Source organism: Tupaia chinensis, unplaced genomic scaffold, assembly GCF_000334495.1.
Source record: "Tupaia chinensis unplaced genomic scaffold, TupChi_1.0 Scaffold144247_1, whole genome shotgun sequence".
Taxonomy (NCBI): Eukaryota; Metazoa; Chordata; class Mammalia; order Scandentia; family Tupaiidae; genus Tupaia; species Tupaia belangeri.
Window position 1 is genome coordinate 152,768 of NW_006204105.1, and position 24,315 is coordinate 177,082.

The 24,315-nt window shown below is 40.9% G+C and overlaps 1 protein-coding gene and 1 non-coding gene across 2 annotated transcripts in view; both read right to left on the reverse strand.

Moving 5' to 3' along the window:
- CHD1L (chromodomain helicase DNA binding protein 1 like) overlaps positions 1–18,428 on the reverse strand; it is a 55,212-nt gene extending 36,784 nt beyond the window's left edge. The window contains 9 exon segments of the mRNA XM_027767387.1: positions 74–166; positions 863–1,018; positions 3,285–3,447; positions 6,426–6,507; positions 12,213–12,244; positions 13,071–13,185; positions 13,713–13,819; positions 15,127–15,239; positions 18,284–18,428. Coding sequence (XP_027623188.1) covers positions 74–166; positions 863–1,018; positions 3,285–3,447; positions 6,426–6,507; positions 12,213–12,244; positions 13,071–13,185; positions 13,713–13,819; positions 15,127–15,239; positions 18,284–18,392 — 970 coding nt within the window. The 5' untranslated portion in view covers positions 18,393–18,428.
- On the reverse strand, positions 7,844–7,976 carry LOC114005665 (small nucleolar RNA SNORA84). Its single transcript, XR_003547505.1, has one exon. It is a non-coding gene; the product is annotated as a small nucleolar RNA SNORA84 (small nucleolar RNA).
- Positions 18,429–24,315: the final 5,887 nt, after the last annotated feature.

The window sequence follows — 24,315 nt, forward strand, 5'->3', positions numbered from 1 at the left end:
TAAAATAAATAATTATATATTTAAAAAAAAGAAATATTAACAAAGACTAATAGAGAAAAGGGCACTTCCATACCATCAAACAAATACGGGTGATCCACACACTTTCGAAGCTGAGACAAGATGTTCTGAAGTTTAACTTTCTTTGCCATCTCATTCTCAAATGCATCTGAAATTTGAAGAGAGAGATGAACTACCAAAACAAAACAAACAACAAAAATCTCCCAAGTTTCTATAAATTATCTTAGTCATTTCAGTAACATACCCTTCAAACCTATATTAACCTCCCGAATTTCACTGAGTTGCATTGAGAATCAATAATACGTCTGTAAGAAAATTTCTTTACCATCACTTTGTTTAAAGAAGGAAGCCTAAACTATAAGTGGAACTCAGGTGTACTTTCTTTTACTTCTGCAAAATTCTCAGTTTCCTTCTGTAACAGTTGTAGAGTCCAGGGCCAAAAAACAATGTACACTGAGAGACTGTTTCACTCCTGTCACTCTCTTCTCGCTCCTAATTTCTCCCAGTGAATGTGATTCAACAAAAGTCTTATAATCTGCTACCTATCTGACAGGGCGGGAGGATGTGAAGCACAACTGGGAGACTTGAATGTGTTTGCTTAATCATAGGCACTAAGGAAAACTGAGTGAGGGGGGGAAAGGAAATTTCATAACTGCAATGGCCAAGTCTGAATATCCATTCAAGATTCTCTGCCAGTCTCGCTGTAGCTGACCTGAATATTACTCAGAATACAAAATTCCATCCCATATTCTTGCCATACAAAGTTAACATGCTTATAAATATTCTCCTGTGTGAAAATCACAGCCTCATTTAGTTTCTAAATGAACAAGATCCCTCTCATTACCTAGGTCTTTCATCAAAATGGCTTTGTAGTATTTTTTCTGCAATTCTGACATGCCATGGTATATCACGACTTCTGTCTTCTTAGGAAGCTCTGTAGCAACCTCAGCTTTCACTCGCCTTAGCAGAAATGGCTGCAAGAGTTTGTGTAGTTCACTTGCTGTGCAAGAGAAAAAAATAAGAGATGTGCAGGACAAAACTAGCACCAAGACACCAAACTGCTAGAGAACATATAGAAATTTAGTTTTTTTAATCTCATTTTCATGCTAATTATGCATTCTACGCTAGAATGATAATTTTTCATGGTATTTTTTCCTTCACTGGGTTCTCCACAACTCCTTCTATAATCATTATTGGCTCTTAACTCAAGAACTAGGAACACTCAACGATTCTTACTAATAACGTGCAGGAAGCTCATTTGTTTACAAGACATTTTTGTACTTCATCTCGTTGATCATCATAACAGCTTATAAATGTAAGGTAAGTAATATTGTCTCTATTTTCTTTTTTAATGCCAGAGGGCATATGTGTGCATGAGAGAGAGATAGAGAGAGAGAGCAAGCACACCCAATGGACCAGTCAGACTATAATGCCTCCTCTTTTATCTCTTCATCCTGTGAGGATACTGGGCATTTATATACACACGCATGTATACTGGTGTGTTGGTGTCAGGGCTGGGACTCAGACCAAAGTCAGTCATGTGGAATCTGGTACCCTTTACACAGTATTCACCACTGTACTACAAGACTAGCCCAGTACTGTCTCCACTTTTATAGCTGAGTTAAGTGAGACTCAGAAAAGTTATGCAACTTGTCCAAAGTCATGCAGCTGTGTGTAAATCTTGCCATCATTTAAAGATCTTTGACTTTAAATCCCTCGTCTCTTCCCAGGTCTCTTGAACTTCAAAACCAAGCCTATATTATAATCGTATTATAAACAGGATCGCTAGATACACCAAATAAAAATACAGATGCCCAGTTAAATTAGAATTCAGAGAAACAATGAATATCTTTTTTTTTAGTTTTGCTATAGGGCATGTGCACTCATCAGATAGACGGAGAGAAGTGAGAAATCACCCTCCCCTTCCCCGCCATCCCCTCACCCCCTGCCAGGAGATGGCCACGCTGCAATGCCTTCACCTCCAGTCTCCTCAGATTTTCAAGCTGCCAGTTCCAGGACTCAAACCATGGTTGGCTATGTGGGATCCAGTGCCTTAACTTCCATGTCATCTGCTAGCCCATAATGAAAAACGTTTTAATACAAGTATGTCTCATGCACTATTTGACTGGATGGCCTATAGTTTCTCTGGCAATCCTGAACATGAGAGCAATCATAGAAGGCTCCTCAGATATTCTTTGGCTTGTGGTATTGGGATTTTTGCTGTGAAAAGCCCTTTCAACTCACAGTTACCTAGCACACACATCCTCAGCTGGCAGGCCTACCTTTTGTTCTGAATAACCACCCTGGAATAGTATCGCTGGGATAGACAGGTATGAGAGGGAGAGAAGTACGACTGCCACCTGTATGGTGAGGAAGGCTTCCCTCCTTCGCCGATGCCTCTCTCATCCTAGACTTCTACTTTTGGTACACTATCGAAAGCAGCACCAGGGGCTGGACGGCGCAGTGGTTAAGGTGCTATATCCTACATGGCCAACTGTGCGGTTTAAGTCCTAGACTCAGAGGCTTAAAAAACACGCCAGCCTTAGTGTGTGTGCCCAAAATCTAAGAGGAGAATGAAGCAGGGACTGCAGTATGGTCATACCTCTGGGGGGGGGGGGGGGACTTCTCACTTTCTCTCTCTCCAGTGAATGCACATGCCCTATAGCAAACTAAACAAAAAGAGAGAGAGAGAGAGGCCCCATACTGCAGAATGTTGGATGGTAGTTTGAAACTATAGCACTCCACATTCTTTCCTGCCTTGGCAAATGGCATGGGAAGTTATCAAAGTCTTAATAGCAATTATGAGCTGAAAAAAAAGAAATCTGGGGGCCAGCAAGCGGTGTGTTGGTTAAAGGTGCTAGACTCCCACGTAGCCAACCACGGTTCAAGTCTTGGACCTGGTGGCTTGCTTTCTCACTTCCTCTCTCTCTCTCTCTGTCTCTCTCTGATCAAACTGAAAAATAATAATGATATTAATAAATAAAGTTAAATAAAATAATTCTTTAAAAAGAAAAAAAAGAAATCTGTAAATCAGTAGGCACTTTCTGTTTCTTCCAAAAAAGAACCAAATGAGCCCTATCATGGAATCATGAAGCAAATAAGAGTCATAAAAACAATAGGAAATAACACGAGGGACTAACATCTACCTTATAATGGTGAGGCTGTATCTCCCTGGAAGGTGTCTCTGGCTACCAGTTCTCTGTCCTAGCAGTAATCAGTTTCTGTGCCAAGAACTCTTGGGGATAATTTATAGGGAGGCAACTTGCCTGACTCAGAATCTTTCTCAATATCCTGGTAACGGTAAACAAAATCTTCCACCTCCTCCTCGGGGAAGAGATCAGGCTCCACAAAACTGAGGAGGGAGTAGAGTTCTTGGAGGCTGTTCTGGATGGGAGTTCCAGTCAACAGGAGACGGAAAGCTACTGAGAACTAAAACACACAAATAAAATTAAAAATCCATAACACTGAAGAGCAAGACTGAATTACCCATCACAACATTTACCCACAGAGAGGCACAATTTAATGGAGTGACCGAGGGGACATGAAATTGAAGGCTTAGGTTCCTGTTGTATACTAGCTATTTGACAGGAAATAGTAGCTCTTCACTTTCAACTAGAAGTGGCTAATAACTCTGAGAAAAGGTACTGTTATAAGGCTGTAAGTATGGGTCATTGGAAAAGTTATGACACATTTTTGTATAGAAAAACAGAAAAATATGTCATGAGTTTTCCAACGACCCAATGATATCACTCTGCGAACTCTGAGGTACTACACAAATACACTGGACTTCCACATGGCCGACCATGGTTTGAGTCCCAAACCTGGAGGCTTGCTTTCTCACTTTCCCGCTCTCTCTGGTGAGAGTATATGCCCTATAGAAAATTAAAATAATAATTAACTCAAAAAAAAGAAAAAAGGAAAAAATGGTAGTGCTCTCACTCATTCATGAATTAAATAAATGTGAAAGTTTCTTTCCAGACAACTAGTTATCCACAGTCCATATCTCGGCAAAAAGAACTATTTAGATGACCTAAAACAACTTTTTTTCTTAACCCCTCTGAGATTTAGTTTCCTTATAAATAACAAGAAAAAGCACTAAGGCCAGCCACCAAACTGAGCTTCCCCACCCCAACTTCAGGCTTCTTTCACTACACCTGCTTCTCTCTCCTCACTGTTCATTAGTAAACAGGTAGGGTAGCTCAACACCAGGATATAACAACTGCTTTGCTTTCAAAGTGTCCCTTCCAAAATTCAGGTGCTGCCAGGGTGATACTATTAAGAGATAAGAGCCTAGAAGAGGTGATTATCTCTCATGAATAAGATTAAGATCCTTAAGACATACACTTCATGCTGCATTTAGCTAGCTTGCCCTTCAGACCCGTTTTGGCTTTCAGTCTTCTACCACATCAGGACACAGTAAAATAGTAAAATGGCCTTTACAGTGCCTCGATCTTGGAGTGCCCAGCCTCCAATACTGTGAGAAAGGAGTTTCTGTTCATTGTAAAGTACCCAGTCTACTGCATTCTGTTACAGCAGGACAAATGAACTAAGACAACAACCTCTTGGGAAAGAGACTATTAAGAGTCCCAATAGGAGACCAGCAGATGATGTAGTGGTTACCTTGCTGGACCTTTACATGGCTGATGGCAGTTCGAGTCCCTGACCCAATGGCTTGAAACTCACACTGGGTGCATGTGCGTGTGTGCCCAAAATCCTGGAGGAGAAAGGACTACAATGTGGCCATTCTCCCTGGGGAGTGATTTTTTGCTTTCTGTCTCTTTGTCTCTCCAGGAGAAAGTCCCAACCAATAGCAAAAATCTCTCTAGAAAATAAAAATTAAAAAAAAAAAAAAGAGAAAGTCCCAACAGGATCAGCCCATAGTTTGGTTGGAACAGCTGGATGCCACATGGCTGGGACATAGTTCAGGTCCCGGACTCACTGGCTGGGGAAACATGCTAGGTGCATGTGCATGCATCTCCAAAGTCCTGAAAGGAGAGAGAAATGGAAGAGAATGGATTGCAGTGTCACTGTTCCCCACTAAGTAGGGGGTGCTTTCTCACTTTTTTTTCTCTCTCTCTAGCACCTCTGGCAATAACTTTTAAAAAATAAAATAAAAAGAGTCCTTACACAGAAGGTAAAGAACACCAGAGCACAGAGGGAGCCTGACCATGGGGTAGCAATCTTAGAAACTGGGCAAATAATAGACAGTGACCGTATCTACATTAGACTCTAAAAACGGCAACTTTCAGCGACTAAACTTCAGTTATTGTCAGAAATGAACATATTCTAAACCTGGCTTTTCTCTGATCAAGAAAGAGGGCACTTCATATTTCTATAGGCTCCTCAGGGCAAAACAAGGCAAATCTAGCTGAAAATATTTCTCATCTGCTTTGCCAGAATGATGCAAGAGAGCAGAAGGGAATGAGGTTAAGGTCATCATACTCAGAAGCGTGACAAAGAGGACAGACTGGAGGTACCATTCAACGGCATGAGACTGGTTTCTCCATGATTCCATATGAACTGTCAAAATTTTTTAAACAGGCAGACTGGGGGAAGGATGCAGTATGTTTGATAGAGATACTATTGCAGACACAAGAATTGTAAGGCTCTTTTCTTTTTTAAGAAATTGCATCTTTGAAGATTATCAAAACAGAACTGAAATACTTCCAAAAACATACTGTATTTTATAAGGGCAGGGTCTTATTCGATAACCAAATTTTAGCAATAATCCCCTATACAGAATAAAAGAGGAAAAAGGAGAAGTTAAGACTCTGGAAGAGGAATGAATAGATGGAACCCAGATTTTTCGCGCAGTAAAACTATTCTATTTGACACAATAATGGTGGACATGGCCATGACACATCTGTCCAAACCCGCATCAACCATGAACCTAAAGTAACTATGAACTTCAGGTGATGATGTGTCAATCGATGGCCATCAGTGGCCATAAATGTACCAGTCTGATGGAGAATATTGATAAGGGGGAGGCTGTGCATGGTGGGGTCAGGGCACGAGGGAAATGTCTGTACCTTCTGCTTAATTTGCTGTGACTCCTGAAGTGCTCTAAAAATTAAAGTCTACTGGGGCTTGCAGGTGGTGTAGGGGTTAAGATGCTGGACTTCCACATGGCTGACCACAGTTTGAGTTCTGGACAAAGTGGCTTCGATAATAAGCAAGGCACACGTTCATGTATGCCCAAAACCCTGAGCAGAGAATGGAGAAGGGATTGTGGCATAGCCATACCCCCAGGGGGTGATTCTCACTTTCTTTCTCTCTGTCTGCAGCAAGCACATGTGCCCTATGGTAAAACAAACAAACAAACAAACTAAAAAAAAAAAAAGTCTACTAGAAAAAAAAGATGGGGGAGGGTGACTTACATGAGAATTAAGACCATCCTATGAGTTTACCTCTGAAAGTGTCTTATGCAGCAAGGAACTTTGGTTTTTCAACCTGTGAGCTTCATCCACAACAAGAACATTCCAAGGGAAGCTGTGAGAGAAAATCCAAGCTTTAGGTATAAATTCCATCAGAAAGAGAGACAGTCACTTCCAACAAGACCATTATACTATGACTCAACCCATCTCCGCCAGCCTGGATCATGGGCATGCATGTACACACCAGCATGCCCAGGACAACCCAGAATGCATCCCAGGACCTTTCCTAAGTGGGTCCAGTTGCATCACCACTGCTACAACCACCTGGTTTTAAATAATATAGGACTTAGTGTTACAAAGATGTCCAGGAAGATACACCCATTATTGTTAATATAGAGGTCACTGGTAGCTATCGCCAGAGGACATTTTGTTACACAGTAGGTTACGAGAGCAATTTCTTTTCATTTCTCTTCTCCTTTTCTTTTCTAGAGAGATTTTTGCTATAGGGTGCATGTGCTTGCTGGAGAGACAGAGACAGAAAGACAGAAAGCAAGAGGGATGGCCACACCTCAATCCTTTCTCATCCATTCTCCTCTCAGGATTTTGACATGCATGCACATTCACCTGGTGTGGAGTTTTAGCCGCTGGGTGGCTAAAGCCTCCTGTGACGTAACCATCACACCATCTGCTGGTCCCTACAAGAGCAATTTCTAAAAAAGTTGCAGTCATAAAAGCATATCCTCTGATAGATAACTACTGCAAAGTTATTTAAAAAAATTCAAAATATGAGCAAAGATGTACAAAAGCACTTCTACAAGTTTGTGGAAAATGGAATGAGTATGACTTTTGCTATAAAAATTGTTTTGAAACCCAAGCATGTCTTTTCATAATTGGCACTGTCCAAGAGCTTTCTGAAGACACTTCATATGCATGAATATGCTCCAACTTGCATCAAAGAAAACAGCAAGAAACTGAAAATAACCTCAATGTCCAATAATATGTAATGAAATATGATACAACATTTTAAATATAGTTATGTTACAAAAAAGACTTATGTGGTAACCAAACGAAAATAAAAAAGTGGAAGTCACATAAAAGATAAAAAAAGTGGAATTAGTGGCAGTTTATCACCGGATACAAATTTAACCAACATAGCAATCATGCCAGAGGAATTGAAACATTTTCAAGACAGACATATGTACAAACTATGTTTTGTACATTTCAAAACCAATTAAACAATAAAAATGTACAAACAGTCTGTGTATCACATATCAAACTCAACAACGGGGTGAAAACATCAATAAGTGAGATTACAAAGGCACTTTCCTACACAAAAGATGAAATGAAAACAGAGCCTACAGGAGCTTTGACAGTGCATAACTACTGTACAATCTCCAGGGCAACAAAAAGCAGATTTAATCAAACATTTTTTTTTTTTTTTTTTTTTTTTACCATGTACCAGTGACCGGGCTATGGCAGCTGCTGAGTAGAAACAGCCCCCATGCAAAAATCACAGGATTGATCTTGCCCACTGTATCCACTGGAGAGCTGTACCTGCACAACAGCACCCAGCAACCACAGGGCAGCAAACTTGTTTTTCTTTTTAAAGTTTTTTGCCTTAGGATACATGCACTTGCAAGAGAAAGACAGAGACAGATACAGTGAGAAGAAAAGTAAGAAATCACCCCCCAGGAGAGGTGGCCATGCCACAATCCCTTCTCCTCCATTTTCCCCCTGGGATATTGGGCGCGCGCACACACACACACACACACACACACACACACACACACGCATGCCCATATGCCCGGCGTGAGTTTTAAGCCACCAGGTCCAGAAATCGAACAGCAGTCAGCCATGTGGGAGTCCAGTGACATAACCACTATGCCATCTGCTGGCCCCTTAGCACACATTTTTAAGATTCAACGTGACCTTGCCAAAAAAAAAAAAGTTCAGTCTCATCTTTTTAGTTTTTGTTATAGGGCATGTGCACTCACTAGAGAAACAGAGTGAGATAAAGGGAAAAAAGGAAAGTGAAAAACCTGCAATCCCCTTTCTTCTATTATCCGCTCAGGATTTTGGGCACAGAGCCACTTGTGCCTGGCGTGTTTTTCAAGCCACCAGTTCTAGGACTCGAACCGCACACTCAGCCTTGTGGGATTCAGCCACCTTAAACACCATCTGTCTGGCTGGCCCAACACACACCCTCATCTTTATTTTTATGCTGTTTCTCTTGGCTTTCTCATTCTACACTTCAGCTCTTTGATGATCACGTTTGTCTGACCAGTCCTTGTTATCGGCATGATCTCAATTGAGGGAATGTTCTTTGCTTCCACTATGCTTCCTAGAGTTTTCTTTGCTGGTGCCATATTCCCATTTCTTTCTTATTTTTCAAGTCTCAGTACTTCCTTGACTTCTGCTGCATTTATTTATTTTTCTTTACTTTCATTTTTATGTTTACTTGATTTCTCTCTGTTCCTGCTTCTACTTTGTTTCCCTGCATTTCTTCTTCTACTCTTACTTTAAACCTCTGGACCAGAAACTAACTCCTTATAACTCTCTCGAAAGGTAATTGGAGAATGTTTGATATAATATATTGACAAGAGCCTTCCAAACTAATTACAGTGAACAAGAATGTTAATCCTACAACTGCTGCCTTCATGGCCATTGAAAGCTCACAACATCCAGGATTCGTTCTCAAAATCTTTAGCATTCTGTTACAAAAAGCCCAGCCATGCTAGCTTCAGCTTGATACATCATTTTTTAAAAATTTCAAACTTTCTTATTGATAATAAAGATTGCTGTTTGAGGTTTTTAAAAGAATTATTTTTAAAAAATTTTAACTTTATTGATTTATTTTAATTTGACCAGAAAAGGACAGGGTGAGAGAGAGCATGAGATTGTGAGAGCAAAAGCAAGAGAGAGAGAGAAAAGCCACCAGCTCTAGGACTCGAACTGCGGTTGGCCACGTGAAGAGTCCAGTGCCCTTAACCACCATGCCACCTGCAGGCCCCCTGTCTGAGTTTTTAAACTTAATCTAGAATAGAGAAGTATTAAAAGTAATGCTGTACTGCATTATTTAAGACTATTAGCAAACTGATAGATTGTTCTTATGTATTCTGATTCCAGAGAACCATCACAAATGTGGAATAAATACTGGATTAAATCCTTAAAAAAAAGATGAAACTTGATTTAGTTTGTAGATGTTCCAGAATCCCATTACATGATTTTAATACTTAAAAAAAATATATTAAATTGCAGTTTTGTGTTGCTGAAATTTACCATTTGGGGGCCAGCAGATGGCATAGTGGTTACATTGCTGAACTCCCACATGGCCAAACTTGATTTCAGTGCCAGACCCGATGGCTTCAAACTCATGCTGGGTGGGTGTGCATGTGTGCCTAAGACCCCAGGAGAATGTAGGAGAAGTTATTGCAGTATGGCTATCCCTCCTGAGGGATGATTTTTCATATTCTCTCTCTTTGTCTTTCTGTAGAGTGCACATGCCCTATACAAAAATCTCCAAAAAAAAGGAAATCAATTTGCCATTTGATACTAGATATATTTTTAAATAAATGTGGTTATGTGATACATCCGTTTAATGCCCATTTCTCACTTTATTCATTTTGCTAATGACTTATTACTTGCTGTTTATTTTATATGTATTTTAGACTATGGAAATGGAGTTTAGACAAAAAAGCAAACGAGTGATTTTCTCATTCAAGTTCTGTGAAGACAACTTGCACCATCAATAACCCATTGGCCTAGGAACTGCTAATGAATGTACAATGCCGTGGTGGTTCAGGGAGTTTTGCAAAGGAGACGAGAGCCTTGAAGAAGAGGAATGTAGTGACCGGCCATCAGAAGTTGACACTAGTTGAGAGCAGTCAATGAAGCAGATCCTCTTACAACCACCCAACAAGCTGCTGAAGAACTCAACATCAACCATTATATGGTCATGTGCCATATGAAGCAAATTAGAAAGGTGAAAAAAACTCGTTAAGTGGGTGCCTCATGAGCTGACCAAAAATTTAAAAAATTGTTTTGAGGTGTGGTCTTCTCTCATTCTATACAACAACAAACCGGATTGTGACTTACAGTGAAAAACTGATTTTTTTTCTTTTTTCTGTGGGAAGGTTTTTGCTATAGGGGCACGTGCGCATGTCAGAAAGACAGGGAGAGACAGAGAGAAAGAAAGTGAGAAATCACCCCTCGGGGGGATGACCACAATCCTTTCTCCTCCATTCTCCTCTAGGGATCTCGGGCACCCATGCACACGTGCCTGGCGTGAGTTTAAGCTACCAGGTCCGGGACTTGAACCATGGTCAGTTACATGGGAGTTCAGTGACATAGCCATTACGCTAACTGCTGGTCCCAACAATGAAAAATTGATTTTATATGACAACTGGCAACAACCAGCTCAGTGGGTGGATTGAGAAAAAGCTCCAAAGCACTTCCCAAAACCACACTTGCACCAAAAAAAGGTCATGGTCACTGTTTGGTGGGGTCTGATCCACTACAGCTTTCTGAATCCTGGCAAAACTATTACATCTAAGAAGTATGCTCAGCAAGTTGATGAGATGCAATGAAAACTGCCAACGCCTGTAGCCAGGACTCGTCAACAGAAAAGGCCTAATTCTCTGCGACAACACGCAACTGCACATCACACAACCAACACTTCGCAAGTTGAATGAACTGGGTTACTAAGTTTTGCTTCATCTGCCATATTCACCTGGCCGCTCACCAACCACTTCTTCAAGCATATTGACAACTTTTTACAGGGGAAATGCTTGCTCAACCAACAGGATGCAGAAGATGCTTTCCAAGAGTTCATCAAATGCCAAAGCATGAATTTTTACCCTACATGAATAAACAAATTTATTTTACGTTGGCAAAATGTACTGATTGTAAAGGTTCCTACTATGATTAATAAAGATATGCTTGAGCCTAGTTGATTTAAAATTCATGGTCCAAAGCCACAGGTGCTTCTGCAGCAATCTTATAATAGGGACCAGCAGTGCATGGAGATTAAGGTGACTAGATCCCACAAGGCCAACTGCGTGGCTTGAATCCTGGACCCAGTGGCTTGAAAAATCACACTGGGTGCTTGTACATGTATGCCCAAAATCCAGAGAGGAGAATGGAGAAGAGAGGATTACAATATGGCCATCCTCCTCAGAGGATGAATGTTTACTTTCCTTCTCTTCTAATTTCTCTCCTTCAAATGCATGTGCCCTATAGCAAACAAACAAACAAAAAACAAAAGAAACCCTCACTAAAACTAAATATATATATATATATATACACACACACACACACACACACACACACACACATATATACAGGTAAATAAAATATTAAAAAGATGGTGGATATAGAAAAGATTCAATAATTAGAGAAAGCTCTTAAACAAAGGTTGGCCTTACAAGGAGGAAGCCCTCTGCCTCTCCAACTATAGAGAAATCCTAAGGGCAGGTGGAGAGACAGAGCTGCCTACTACCACTCACCTAAAAAGTCATGCAAGTGGAGGGAGAACTGAGGGCCCAAAGAGAGTGTAGGAAGCCCAGTAAGAGTGCTGGTGGTATGAGCAGGAAATGCATTAAGGATTATAAGGACTACAGGGCCAGATGCAGCTGGACAATGATCATGAGATAATGTGAAGTGTCCATAGTACAGTGCCTGGTTCTGTTTGAATTAGCACTGAAAATAGACTAGGTCCTATTTTCCTGCAAAGGACTAGACACTCAGACATACCAGGAAAGAGGCAAAGAACTAACATGTGACTTTTGTGATATAGTCAACTTGGCAGTATAATCTACTTACGATTTTAGAAATGATGCATCTTTCAAGCAAATCTGAAATATTAAGAAAGACATGTTATAAAAGCAAACATTAAAAACCTGATATTAGGGGCCAGCAAGTGGCGTGGTGGTCAAGGGCGCTGGATTGCCACATGGCTGACCACAGTTCGAGTCCCAGATTTAACAGCTTGCTTTCTCACTTTCTCTCTCTCACTTTTTTACTCTGTCACTCTCTGGTCAAATTAAAATAAATAATAAATAAATAAAGATAAATAAATTAATTCTTAAAAAAAACCCTGATATTAAGAAACTAATTTTTTGTTTATTCTTAACTCTCTTAAACTATTGTATTTCACCAAGTCTTATTTGTTTGCTAAATAAAAATGTTCTGAACATGATTTCTAAGTGGTGCTATCTTAAAGAAAAGGGAGGTACGACTAGAGGAAGTTCTTATTTATAATGACCCAGACAGTCATAGTTTGCAGAGTAAGGATTTACAACGAGAATGGGGACTCCATTCCTATCCCCTAGTAACAAACATGCTACACCTCAGTCCAAAAACCTTTTCGAAGCACAAACAAAACCCTTTCCCCTTTCTGCCTTCTCCTATTCATCAACCAAAAGGCAGCTCAGGTATCACCTCCCTGGGAAGCCTCCTGCCTTGCAGGAAGAGGAAGGAAAGATATCCAAATTGGAAGCACCATGATCCTTCACTTCTTTTGGTCACAGTCCCTCTTTGAGAATCTGATAAAGGCAGAATCTCTTTCCAGGAAAATGCGTGCTCTCAAAAAAAAAAAAAAAATACATACAATTGCCGTGGAGTCTACAACTTCTAAGGCTCCAGGTTAAAATTTCTTGCTGTTGAGAAACAAATGGATACCTCATAGGTAGTTAGCAACACATGAAAACGCGGATCCTGGCTTAAATCTTGCTGAAGGTGGGCTCTTTCCTCCTTGTTGCCTGCATATGTTACACAGGAAAGGCCTGGAGCAAATCTGAATCCAAGAAAAGAGTGTAGATGGACATAAACGCTACAGCCATAGGACAGGGTGTGCTTATCTCAAAAATTACATTTCATGGAAGGTCCAGCACCAGAATGAATCCCGGGACTCTGAATCTTAGCTAGAGTAATGGTTAAACTTCAAGACAAGTTCCCATGTGAATAGTTAGTTAATAGAGTCAGATCTAAGAGGGTCTTGGGCTAACTATAAAAATAAACGTTTTCTTCTATATAAGTTACTTTGAATGCCACTATGGAACAGGTGGTTTCTCCTTTAGTTCTGCATAATTTACCAAAAATGAGTGCTGATCTTTAAATTACCAAATAGTAACAATAACATCCACTGGACCCTCCCCCGACAGATCCTACAATGTTCCCCTACATTGTTTAAGTTCAGAGTTTCCTGGAATAAACACACTGTTTATGACAATATGTTGTTTTGTCATATTTTACACATTATTCAGGAAAAAAAAATTCTTCATCAATGTAAACAGTAACATTTCAGCTACACATACTCTTTACCTTTCCATCTCTTCTTTCCAGTTGCTTAAAACCGACAAAGGACAAAGAATCAGAAATGGCCCTTCATCATTTAATCTTCCCACCAAGTAAAGGAAGAGAGCAATTGTCTGGAACACAGAAAAAGTAGGCAGTTTTGAGCACATATCTCCGGGAAAAACAACCACAATCCTCTAGGAAACACAAACTGTTATGTAAGACTTGCTTTACAAAGAAGTCACATACAGTCTTCCATATACTAGGAAAGTAATCCATTTCTACAGTAAAATCATGAGCTTCAATAAACTTGCCAAAGACATTTATGGGACTCAATTACTTCAATAGTTAATAAGCAATGAGGCAGAAAAAACAATAGAAATCAATGCAATCGATGGGCAAGATCAGGAAGACTCTGGAACCATAAACATAAAAGATACTAAGACCGGATCTGTTTGTTAGAGAAAGCCAAAGACACCCTTCTCAGAGGTTAAATCATCCTCTGAACAGCTCTGAGACTGATGAGGTATATACCTGGCTTAAATAAATTAGTCGGTGACACACAAACTAGCCTGTGAGCCGAACTGCTCAGCTGGATATTTATGTACCTGAGGTTAGCCTTGAAGGGGGCAGTTGAATTCCTAAAAGGGCTGGTGAAACCCTTGCTCATTCTGTGCATATTGGGAAGCCTATCTCCGTGGTTTCTGATCAAGTAGCCTCTGCTATGAATCCTAACTGCAAGGACTTTCTTTGTTGTCCTACAGATAAGTAAGCCATGTGTGACTAATCCATGGGGTGCCCATGATTAGACTTTCCGTCACTCCAAGCACACTCCTGACATCTGTCAACCCGGGGCAGTTCTAATGATCACCTGGTAGAAGCATCAATCTCAACACACCACTTGCTTATTCCCAAGAAGGCCACCATTCTCCAGGTCTCTAGACTCTTACTTTACTGTCTCTTAAGGTCATAATGGTCAAGTCATTTTGGAAAACACAGGGTACTCCCTCTGTACTTCTCTAGCATGGTGGAGAAATGGGAAGGACTTCCACACCCTGCTGAAGGAGATAAATACTAGCAGTGATCCGTTTAACTACATAACATATTGTGAAGGAGATCAATTTATTCCCTAGGCAGGTATATTTGCTTTACATAGAGAAAAACCCTGTATCCAGGCCTTTCCAATACAGTTATAACTCAAGCATGCATGTCTTCTCACAGATACATGTCAAAGGCTAGATAAGAGAAGGGCAGAAACATAATTCAAAATCGTCTCCATAGCTAGAAAAATCAACCCTTAGGTTGTGACTTTTTTAATAAAGTTCAGGCATTTAACTTTCTAGTATAAAAATAAATACTGTAGAATAGGTGCTAAAGAAGGTAATGAGTTGTGAGCAGGTATTTTATGGAGGTGAACAATATTCATTCCATAATAACATACCTGGCAGGTCTTACCCAGGCCCATCTCATCTCCCAGGATACAGCCATGTTGATCGAGGAAGCGCTGGGCCAGCCAGTTGACTCCCTCTAACTGATAGGAGCGTAGATGGACCCCTAGACATACAACACATAGCAAATCCAAAGAGCGGACATTTCAGCAGATACAGAGGAAATGTTCTAAGACATTGAATGAAGAATGTGGCTTAAATTCCCATAATTCCAGACCCTATTGGCCATACCTTGCTGGGAATTTACGGATATGTAAACATTACTAACTTCCAAATTACTTCTTGAGCAGCCTTAATCACCATTATATTAATATTCAAAGCCTTAAAATAGCCTTTCTTGTTAGTTGATCTATTTGGCAGATGAGAAAGTCAACCTGGGACTTAGCTTCGAACTGCCTGAGACTCATGTCCAGTGAGTCCATTCATGGAAATGGACATGAACAACAGTGTCCATTCTTGGAGTATACGTGTGTCTGCTTGCTTAACTACACCCATCTACACTTGCCATCGGTGTCAAAGGAAAACACTGAGGCAGGACAACACTAAATTATGCTTCCACAGAGAAGTACTGTAGTTAAAAATGGAAATGATGTTTCATAAAGGGTGTTTAACGGTGTACGTGGATGGCAGAAAATGTCTGAAATGCACAAGGTGTTTCTGCTGTCTCTTTTCTTTTTTCCTTAGAATAAAAATCCAATTTCCAGAGAGTAGAGAATACTCTTATCTTGTGAAGGGGAAGATCCTAACTACACTTTATACACAAAATATTGGGTTATCAGAAAAGTGCTTTTCTATGTTTTTCTATGAAAAAATGCATCATGGCTTTCCCAATGACCCAAGTAACAAATATATAACTTTCTGGCTTAATTCTTGACTTAAAAAGATTATACAATATGTAATGATTGTAAAATATTTTTAAAATTAAGAACTAGGGCTGGCAGGTAGTGTGGTGGTTAGGGGTGCTGGATTACCACATAGCTGACCACAGTTTGAGTCCTGGACCTGGTGGCTTACTCTCTCTCTCTCTCTCTCTGTTCCTATCTGGTCAAATTGAAATAGATGAATAAACAAAGCTAAATAAAATAATCCTTTTTAAAAAAGAAAAAAATGTATAATTATTTTTATTAAGCACATAAGATGATTAAAAACAATGCTGAAAAGGACCAAAAAATGGCATAATGGTTACGTTACTGGACTCCACATGGCTGACCACGGTTCAAGTCCCAGACCTAGTGGCTTGAAACTCACTCCAGGCATGTGTGCATTCATGCCTAAGATCCTGAGAGGAGAATGGAGGAGAATGGATTGTGGCATAGCCATCCTGATTTCTCACTTTCTATCTCTCTGTCTCTCTGGTGAGCACACAGTCCCTATAGCAAAAATCTCTCTAAAAAAATAATGTTGAACAAGACTAGGTAAGGAAAAAAAAAAATTGGTTCCAAGAAGTATGGATATTAAATCTCATTTCTGACCTCTCTCATAAAAGAAAATGAGGTATGCGAGCATGCGCTTGTTATATATATACACACACACCAAAGACTGGCAGAACACAGAACAGGTTAACAGTAACAGGGTTATGGGGATCAAATTTTCTTTTCTTTATGCATAGGCTATTTTCCTAAATGCTTCTTTACTAGAGGACATATACCACTTTTGCAATCAGGGGAAAAAAAAAATCAGTAAAGAATTTTTTAACCACTTACAATAGTTTCTCACAACATTAATTTACTCTGACAATGTGTACCAAGTTACACAGTTCGGTAGTTATTCCTTTGACTACTACACCTGTATTCTGTTTTCCTTTCTTTCCCACCACTACCAGTGCATCCACCACCACTCCCACTAAGCTTCCACATTTGCTTACTTATTATTGCATTTACTTCCTCTATCACATCCACTCAAACCCACAAACTCTTCAACACTCACCTATGTGCTTCTTGGTGTCTATCTATAGCTGAGTATCTGTGCACACATTTCCAAGCCCCTCACCTATGTTTCAAAGAACCACTGCCAACATCACTTGTGAGGAAACAGACAAACATACAGACATATCAACTTTAGTCAAGCTAGGCCAGACATATAAAGACTGGTTCATAAGCTCATACCTAAATTGGATACACACTCTTTACAGACATTCCTCTAGACTCAACAAGACAAAGGTCTCTTTCATGCCTGCATCCTCTCCACTGATCCTCATCCATCGCTTTTCTAAGCTGAACAGACTGCACCTTTGGTTTCATTCCTAGAATAACAAAATCTCGTACTTCCATGATATTTAGAATGCAGTACGAGTTCAATAAAAACTCGTACTGCAATATTGCAAAAGTGTATTTGCAATAACACTCTCGTTCACTGGTCTGGAATTACAGGCGGCAGGGCTCAAATATGTTTTGCTCATTTCGGTACCCAATGCGGAAAACTAAATGCTCTGTAGCCTCCAATAAATAACGAAGTAACGACTATACGATTTACAGTTAACGCACACACTACGCTCCCATTCTACACATAAAGAAAATGGGGTTGGGGAGGTTAAGTGGAGAATGCGCAGGGTAGGAAAACAGCAGCGGCTCTCGGTCCGCAAATTCAAGGTCTGCCTGGCCTGCCGCAGACCTCGGGGGAAGGCTGGTTTACGGCTTGGAAGACTCTAGGGAAGGGCTGGCCTGAACGAAACCGACAGGCGAGCGCGGTAATCTGCAGCAACGCAATTAATCGGTGGCAAATTCTCAATTAACCGCGCGCGTATAGTAAACAAGAAACAAGCTGTGAGGTGAGTGGATAGTTTCAGTAAACCAAACAATAAACCCAGCCGGGCCATGCTTCCAAACTGACCGGAACAGAAACTTTAAACCCATACCCCTGGGGAGCTGGAACTCCGGGCCTGAACTTTGCGCTGATCTTCCCAGTTTCCCCTCCCACCGACCTTACACCCAGGCCCGTGATCTCATTCATTCCGCATCCCCAGGCCCGCGGAACATGCAGGAGCGGGTCACAGCCACCAGGCCAAGTTTCCTCTCCGCCCACCCCCTCGCAAGAGGCAAGGGAAGGCCCTGGCGCGGGCAGATAAACAGCCTCGGGGACAGTCCCCGAGGGATCCACGGCCAGTGCTAGAGTTGGCCCAACTGCGCGGAAGAGAGCCTGGAGCCCACTCACCTGTCAGTCCCCATAACTGCAAGTCCTGCTCCCGCACCCGCGCCCACGCCGCCTCAGATCTGCCCTGAGTCTGCAGGGCCAGTAGGAAGCGCGGCGCGACGCCCTCCATCCCGGAGGCAGAAGCTCCGCCCCGCGCGGCTGGGCGCGCTCCTCCTTCCGTACGCGCTAGGGCAGAGCCGGCGCGCGGGGACTGGCAGGGGGGCGAAACCTGGCAGGCCGCCCGGGCGGCCAGAGGGCGCTCCCGCGCTGCTTTCCGGAACAGCCGGCGCGGTCACCCGGTGGGCGCACGTTTTGAAAAGGTGTGTAGAAAAATGAAATTAGAGTATTGGTTTATTTTGGTGCAAAAATTTTTGAAATCCATGTATAGTTTTGTAATAGTACACATCTTCCCATGAACCTTTTGAAAAGTCCTGTCAGAGGCTACTGCAATAATTTTGTGGAGTTTATATTTTAAAAGGAGGAGACTGGCAATAAATATAAAGATCAGGTGGTGACTAAAGCTCAGAGAAGTCATACTAGAGCTACACTGATTTTGTATAGCAGTTTTCTCAAAACTTTAAAATAAATTCGTATCCTTCCATGGCTTCTCTAGTGGGCCTTCTGCTTATGTGGCTTACAATGAGTGGTTTTTGCAGTCTATTAAGGTTTTGGGCAAGTCATGACATATTTTTTATGTTTTTCAATGCAAAAGTGTGTCATGACTTTACTGATAGCCCAATAGTTTCCATATTTGACTTATTTCCACTCCTCCAGATTCTTTGGGTAGACTAATCTGGTAATGCATCCATATCAACCAACTACCACTTAAAAGATGTTTATTTTTAACTTATGATACATTTGTTTAGTTTTGTTTTTTTTTGAGAGAGATTATTGCTACTTCCACTCCTCCAGATTCTTTGGGTAGACTAATCTGGTAATGCATCCATATCAACCAACTACCACTTAAAAGATGTTTATTTTTAACTTATGATACATTTGTTAAGTTTAATTTTGTTTTTTTGAGAGAGATTATTGCTACAGGGCACATACGCTCGCCAGAGAGACAGAAAGGGAGAAATCACTCCCCAGCGGGGATGGCCTCACCACATTTCCTTCTCCTCCATTCTCTTCTAGGTATTTTGGTCATGCACACGCAGGTGTTGTGTGAGTTTGAAGCCACTGGGTCTGGGACTCAAACTGCATCCCACTATGTGGGAGTCTAGCAATTCAACCATTATGCCATCTGCTGGTCCTATACATTTGTTTTTAACAGACTATCAGAAATTAAGTCCTGGCTATAAACTGAGTAGGCTGTTGGTATATGATCCTGTAATCTAAAAGACAGTTAAGAAAGGTGGTTGAAAAAGTTCAGTTCTGCTAGGGAGTGGAAGCTTTTAAAAGTTTTACTCCAGGAGCAGCAGATGGCAGAATGGTTACATCACTAGACTCCCACATAATTTACCATGGTTCAAATCCCCGACCAGTGGCTTAAAACTCATGCTCGGTACATGTGAGTGCATGCCCAAAATGCCGAGAGGAGAATGGAGAAGGGATTGTGGTATGGCCATCCCCCCTGGGGGGTGATTTCTCTTTCTGTCTCTCTGGCAAGTGCAGTGCCCTATAACAAAAATCTCTTTACAAAAAGTTTTACTCCAGATACTGTGAAAAGAGTCTATAGAGGACGCCAAGGTGCAATCTGGGTGACCAGTTAGGAGACTACTGCAATAGTCTGGGCAAGATGTGATACTTTGGGGGCTAGCACAGTAGCAATGGATTGGTGAATAGTGACATACTGAAAAGAGAGAGTCCAGAGGCCTATAGGATTCACTGACTGAGCATCCAGGAGAAATGAGTAAAAGAAGATTTAAGAGATTTAATTTGAGCAAATAGTAGAATAAATTGCCTTATGGAGGGAGGAAAGCTGAGAACAAAGAAGTTTGGAGAATATCAAGAATTCATTTTTAGGAACCAGCAGATGGCATAGCAGTGCATTACTGGATTCCCGCACAGCCGACTACTGTTTGAGTCCCTGACCCGATGGCTTAAAACTCACACCGGGCGTGTGTGTGTGTGTGCCCAAGATCCCAGGAGTTGAATGGAGGAGAAGGGATTGCAGTGTGGCCATCCCCTCGGAGTGTGATTTCTCACTTTCCTTCTCATTCTGTCTCTCTCTCTCCCCCGCAAGCACATGTACCTAAGGCAAAAACCACTTAAAAAAATAATTCATTTTTAGGAGCCTATCTCACATGGGAATGTGGTTCAAACCTTGGTTTAGTCAGCCTGAAACATTCCAGGCATGAGTATAAACATCCAGGATCCCACGAGCTGAGAGAACTGGAGGAAGGGGATCCAGGAGTGACCAGGCCCTGTGGAGGGTGCTCATTTCTCTCTCTTCCCCTCTCTTGTGCACACACACACAAACTCATGAATAAAGAAACAAATTAAGAATTCCTTTTTGAGGGGCCAGCAGGTGGTGTGGTGGATAAGGGCGCTGAACTCCCACATGGTCGACCATGATTCAAGTCTCGGACTTGGCGGCTTGCTTTCTCGCTTTCCCTTTCTCTCTCTCTGGTGGTCAAATAAAAAATAGCAATAACAAATGAGATTAAATAAATAAATAATTCTTTTAAAAAAGAAAATTCCTTTTTGAAAAAGTAAGAACTCATTTTTGGGCAGGGTAGCATGAAAAGGTTATTAGTTGTCCAAATAGAGACTTTGAATAGGTAATTCTACAGACCAACTACTCTGTAGTACGGAGGAGACATTAGAACTAAATATATAAAGATGGATATTGTAATTTTAGGATGGATCTTAGGCCTTGGGACTGAAGGGACCCCTTAAGGAATGACTGGAACTATAAAAGATACTAAACCTTGGGCAATTAATATTTAGAATTCCAATTGATGAGGAGAAAGGTGCAGAAGAGACTGAGAAAGACAGTCAGTGAGAGAGTATGAGAACTAAGCGCATGGTATCCCTGAGGCCAAATGAAGAGGATTTTCACAAAGAAGGGAGAGGTTGTCTGTGTTCAGCCACTTGAACAGGCAGAAGGTACAGTATATGGACAGATGTGGTGAAAGCATATGGAAGAACTCTCCAGACTGTTTCTACTGCCTAAGTGAAATAAGAAACTGTCATAAGATGATCTCAAAGCAAGGGAAGAGGGTTTTGTTGGTTTGAGGAGGGAAAGGTTGAGATGGCTGTCTTAGGGAGGGGAGAATGAATCAACTGTGGAGATGCAGTAGCATTGCCAAGCAGCAGAGAGGGCCACCGAGGTTTATGATCATGAGACCAAGCAGCCTGGAGTGTGTTGGATGCAGGTGGGGAAGAGTTAGAGAATGGGAACTTACTGAGATTGGATTTTTTTCAGACAAGTTCGGTAGAGAATGATTTTACTGGCCACATCTCTAGTGTCTAGAATAGAGGTGAATACAAGAGATGTTTCCTGCATTTAGGGAGCATAGAGTCTAGAGATGGAGAAATACAATAAAGCAGGGGTCTTTTAACAAAAGAGTTATCAGAGAGTCTGGTGCTAATAAGACAGTGAGACAGGGTAGTGAGATTGAGAATGAAGATGGGGACGGTCTGGACAGAATGGGTTGAAAGGGTATCACTGAAAAGATGACATTTGAGCTAAGATCTGAATGATGAGGAGCAGCTTTTTAAAACCGAGGACGAATGTTCAAGGCTGAGTAATAACAAGAGCAAAGGCACTGAGGCAGGATTATCAAGAGACTAATACATTTAAAAAATTAGTACACTTGAGTGGGGACTTGGCCATTGATTGGATATAGAGCTAAGGAAGACAGAAAAGCTGAAGTTGAACCCATGGGTTTCTGTCTTGGATAACTGGATGGATATTGATGGCACCATTAAGCTAGATTAAAAAACATTCTGGTTTGAGGAAGGAAAGATAATGAATTCACCTTTAAGATAAGTTGGATACATACCTAAAACAATGTTTAGAATATAGTGTGCACTCAGTAGGTATTACTGAATTTTTGAAAGAGGTACCTGTGAGTGAAGCAATTCTTTACACACACACACACACACACACACACACACACACACATATGAGAGATTTTTGGCTATAGGGCACATGCACTTTCCAGAGAGACAGAAAGTGAGAAACCACCTCCCTGGGAGGATAGCCATGCCACAGTCCCTTCTCCTCCGTTCTCATTTTGGGATCTTGGGCACACACGCACACACGCACACACGCCCAGCATGAGTTTTTAAGCCACAGGGTTCAGGACTCAAACCGTAGTTGACTACATAGGATTCGAGTGACATAACCATTATGCCTTCTGCTGGTCCCTGCGAAGCAATCCTATAATCTAGGACCTATGGTTGTTATAACTTTAGGGCACAAAGAAGACATTTCACAGAAACTGAGGCACAGAAAGTTTAGGCAACTTGTCCAGTGTGTTCTAGTGAATCAGTGTTAGTCTACAGAATAAAGTCTAGCCCAAAGTCCTAATTCATATTCCTTGCCCGCGTTATATAATCATGATGTTTGCATTAATTATTTTATTCCTCCACAGGAAGGGAATATCCTCTGGCAACAATGGCCTAATAAGATAATTGGTAACTAAATCATGCCATTGGTGTACCTTAGCATTTGCGAATCTTACCAAAACAAGCATGATCAAACACAGGTTAGTGAATGAGTTTTGTTTGCTGTCCATTAGGTCCTTGCTCTTTGGATAACAGCAGAGTGCCAGCTGGCATCATCCAGTGAGTCATATACGTGGGTTGCAAGTGAAAAGGTGAAAGTGTACAAATCTCTTCTCAAGCACACAAACTTAGACCTTTGGGCTTAGGTAAGGACAACATCAGTGCCCTGGTGTGGAGAAATCACTGCACTGGAATGAAAGAAACTTGTGTTTTCTTTCTTTCAAGGGGGGGCAGGGAGAATTATATGTTGTCTTTTTATGTAATTATACATCTTTGGCATCAAATGACACATTATAAATTTAGGACCAAGGAAGTCAGGGAAAATATACCAAAGAGAATGCATATTTCAGTACAGCAACAAAGTTAGTCTGCTTTAAAGGACTCTTATCCAATTATGGAGTTATTATCCCACTTTGATACAAAGGTAAGGGCATGGCACTGGAATATTATCAAGAAAATCTTTGAGGACATAGTCCAGAGATGATTTGCCACAGTACACCAACCTTGGCACATAGGTCTTCTGCTTGACATGAAGGACATAGTTTGTGTTCCTTTTTCATTGAATGTCTTTTGATTATCATGTTTTGCCATCAAATTAGTCATAATTTCACTCTTTTTGTTCTCCACCCAGCACTATGTTTATGCAACCCACCTAGCTAGCTCCTGAAAGCTTCTGGGTTTATAAACTCTGGAATTTAACTTTTTTGACAAATTCCCAAATTCAGAGCAGGTTATCTCAATAATAAAATCAAATGAAGCCAAATGTAATTCAGTCTTTGCTGACACATCTTTTAAAAAAATTATTATTTAATTCCATTTGCTATTAATTTTTAATCATTTAAAAATATTTTTAAATATTATTTTTTTTTCATTTTTTTTTATTGTCTCAATCAAGCACATCAACAAACATGTTATTATTAGCAAATGATCTTCCATTTCTTGTTTTCTGTATGTTTTGCTTTTTCTCCCCCATCCTTGGTTCCCTCTCTTACCCTCTGCCACCTCCTGTTCTCCTCCCACACTGTCTCTGTTATCTATTTCTATACCATTTTCCCCCCACATTTTATTGAATCACCAAAGACCCTCATCAATCCAAATACCCTCCTAGCGAACACATGTGACACACACATTTCCATGAGCACAAGTCTAACTTTACGCATCCTATAAATTAGCACCTAACTGGGGCTACATATCCTACTGCAGTCATTGAATAGATACATTTTGTTTTCCTGAAACTTTTTTTGTAACTCAATTTACATTCCTTCCCTAGGCATCATCACAGCACACAAAATGCGATCTCCCATCCAGTACACACTGCATAGTGACTCGATCATGCACATTACAAAAAAAAAATAAATTTCCAATTCTAGTTGCTA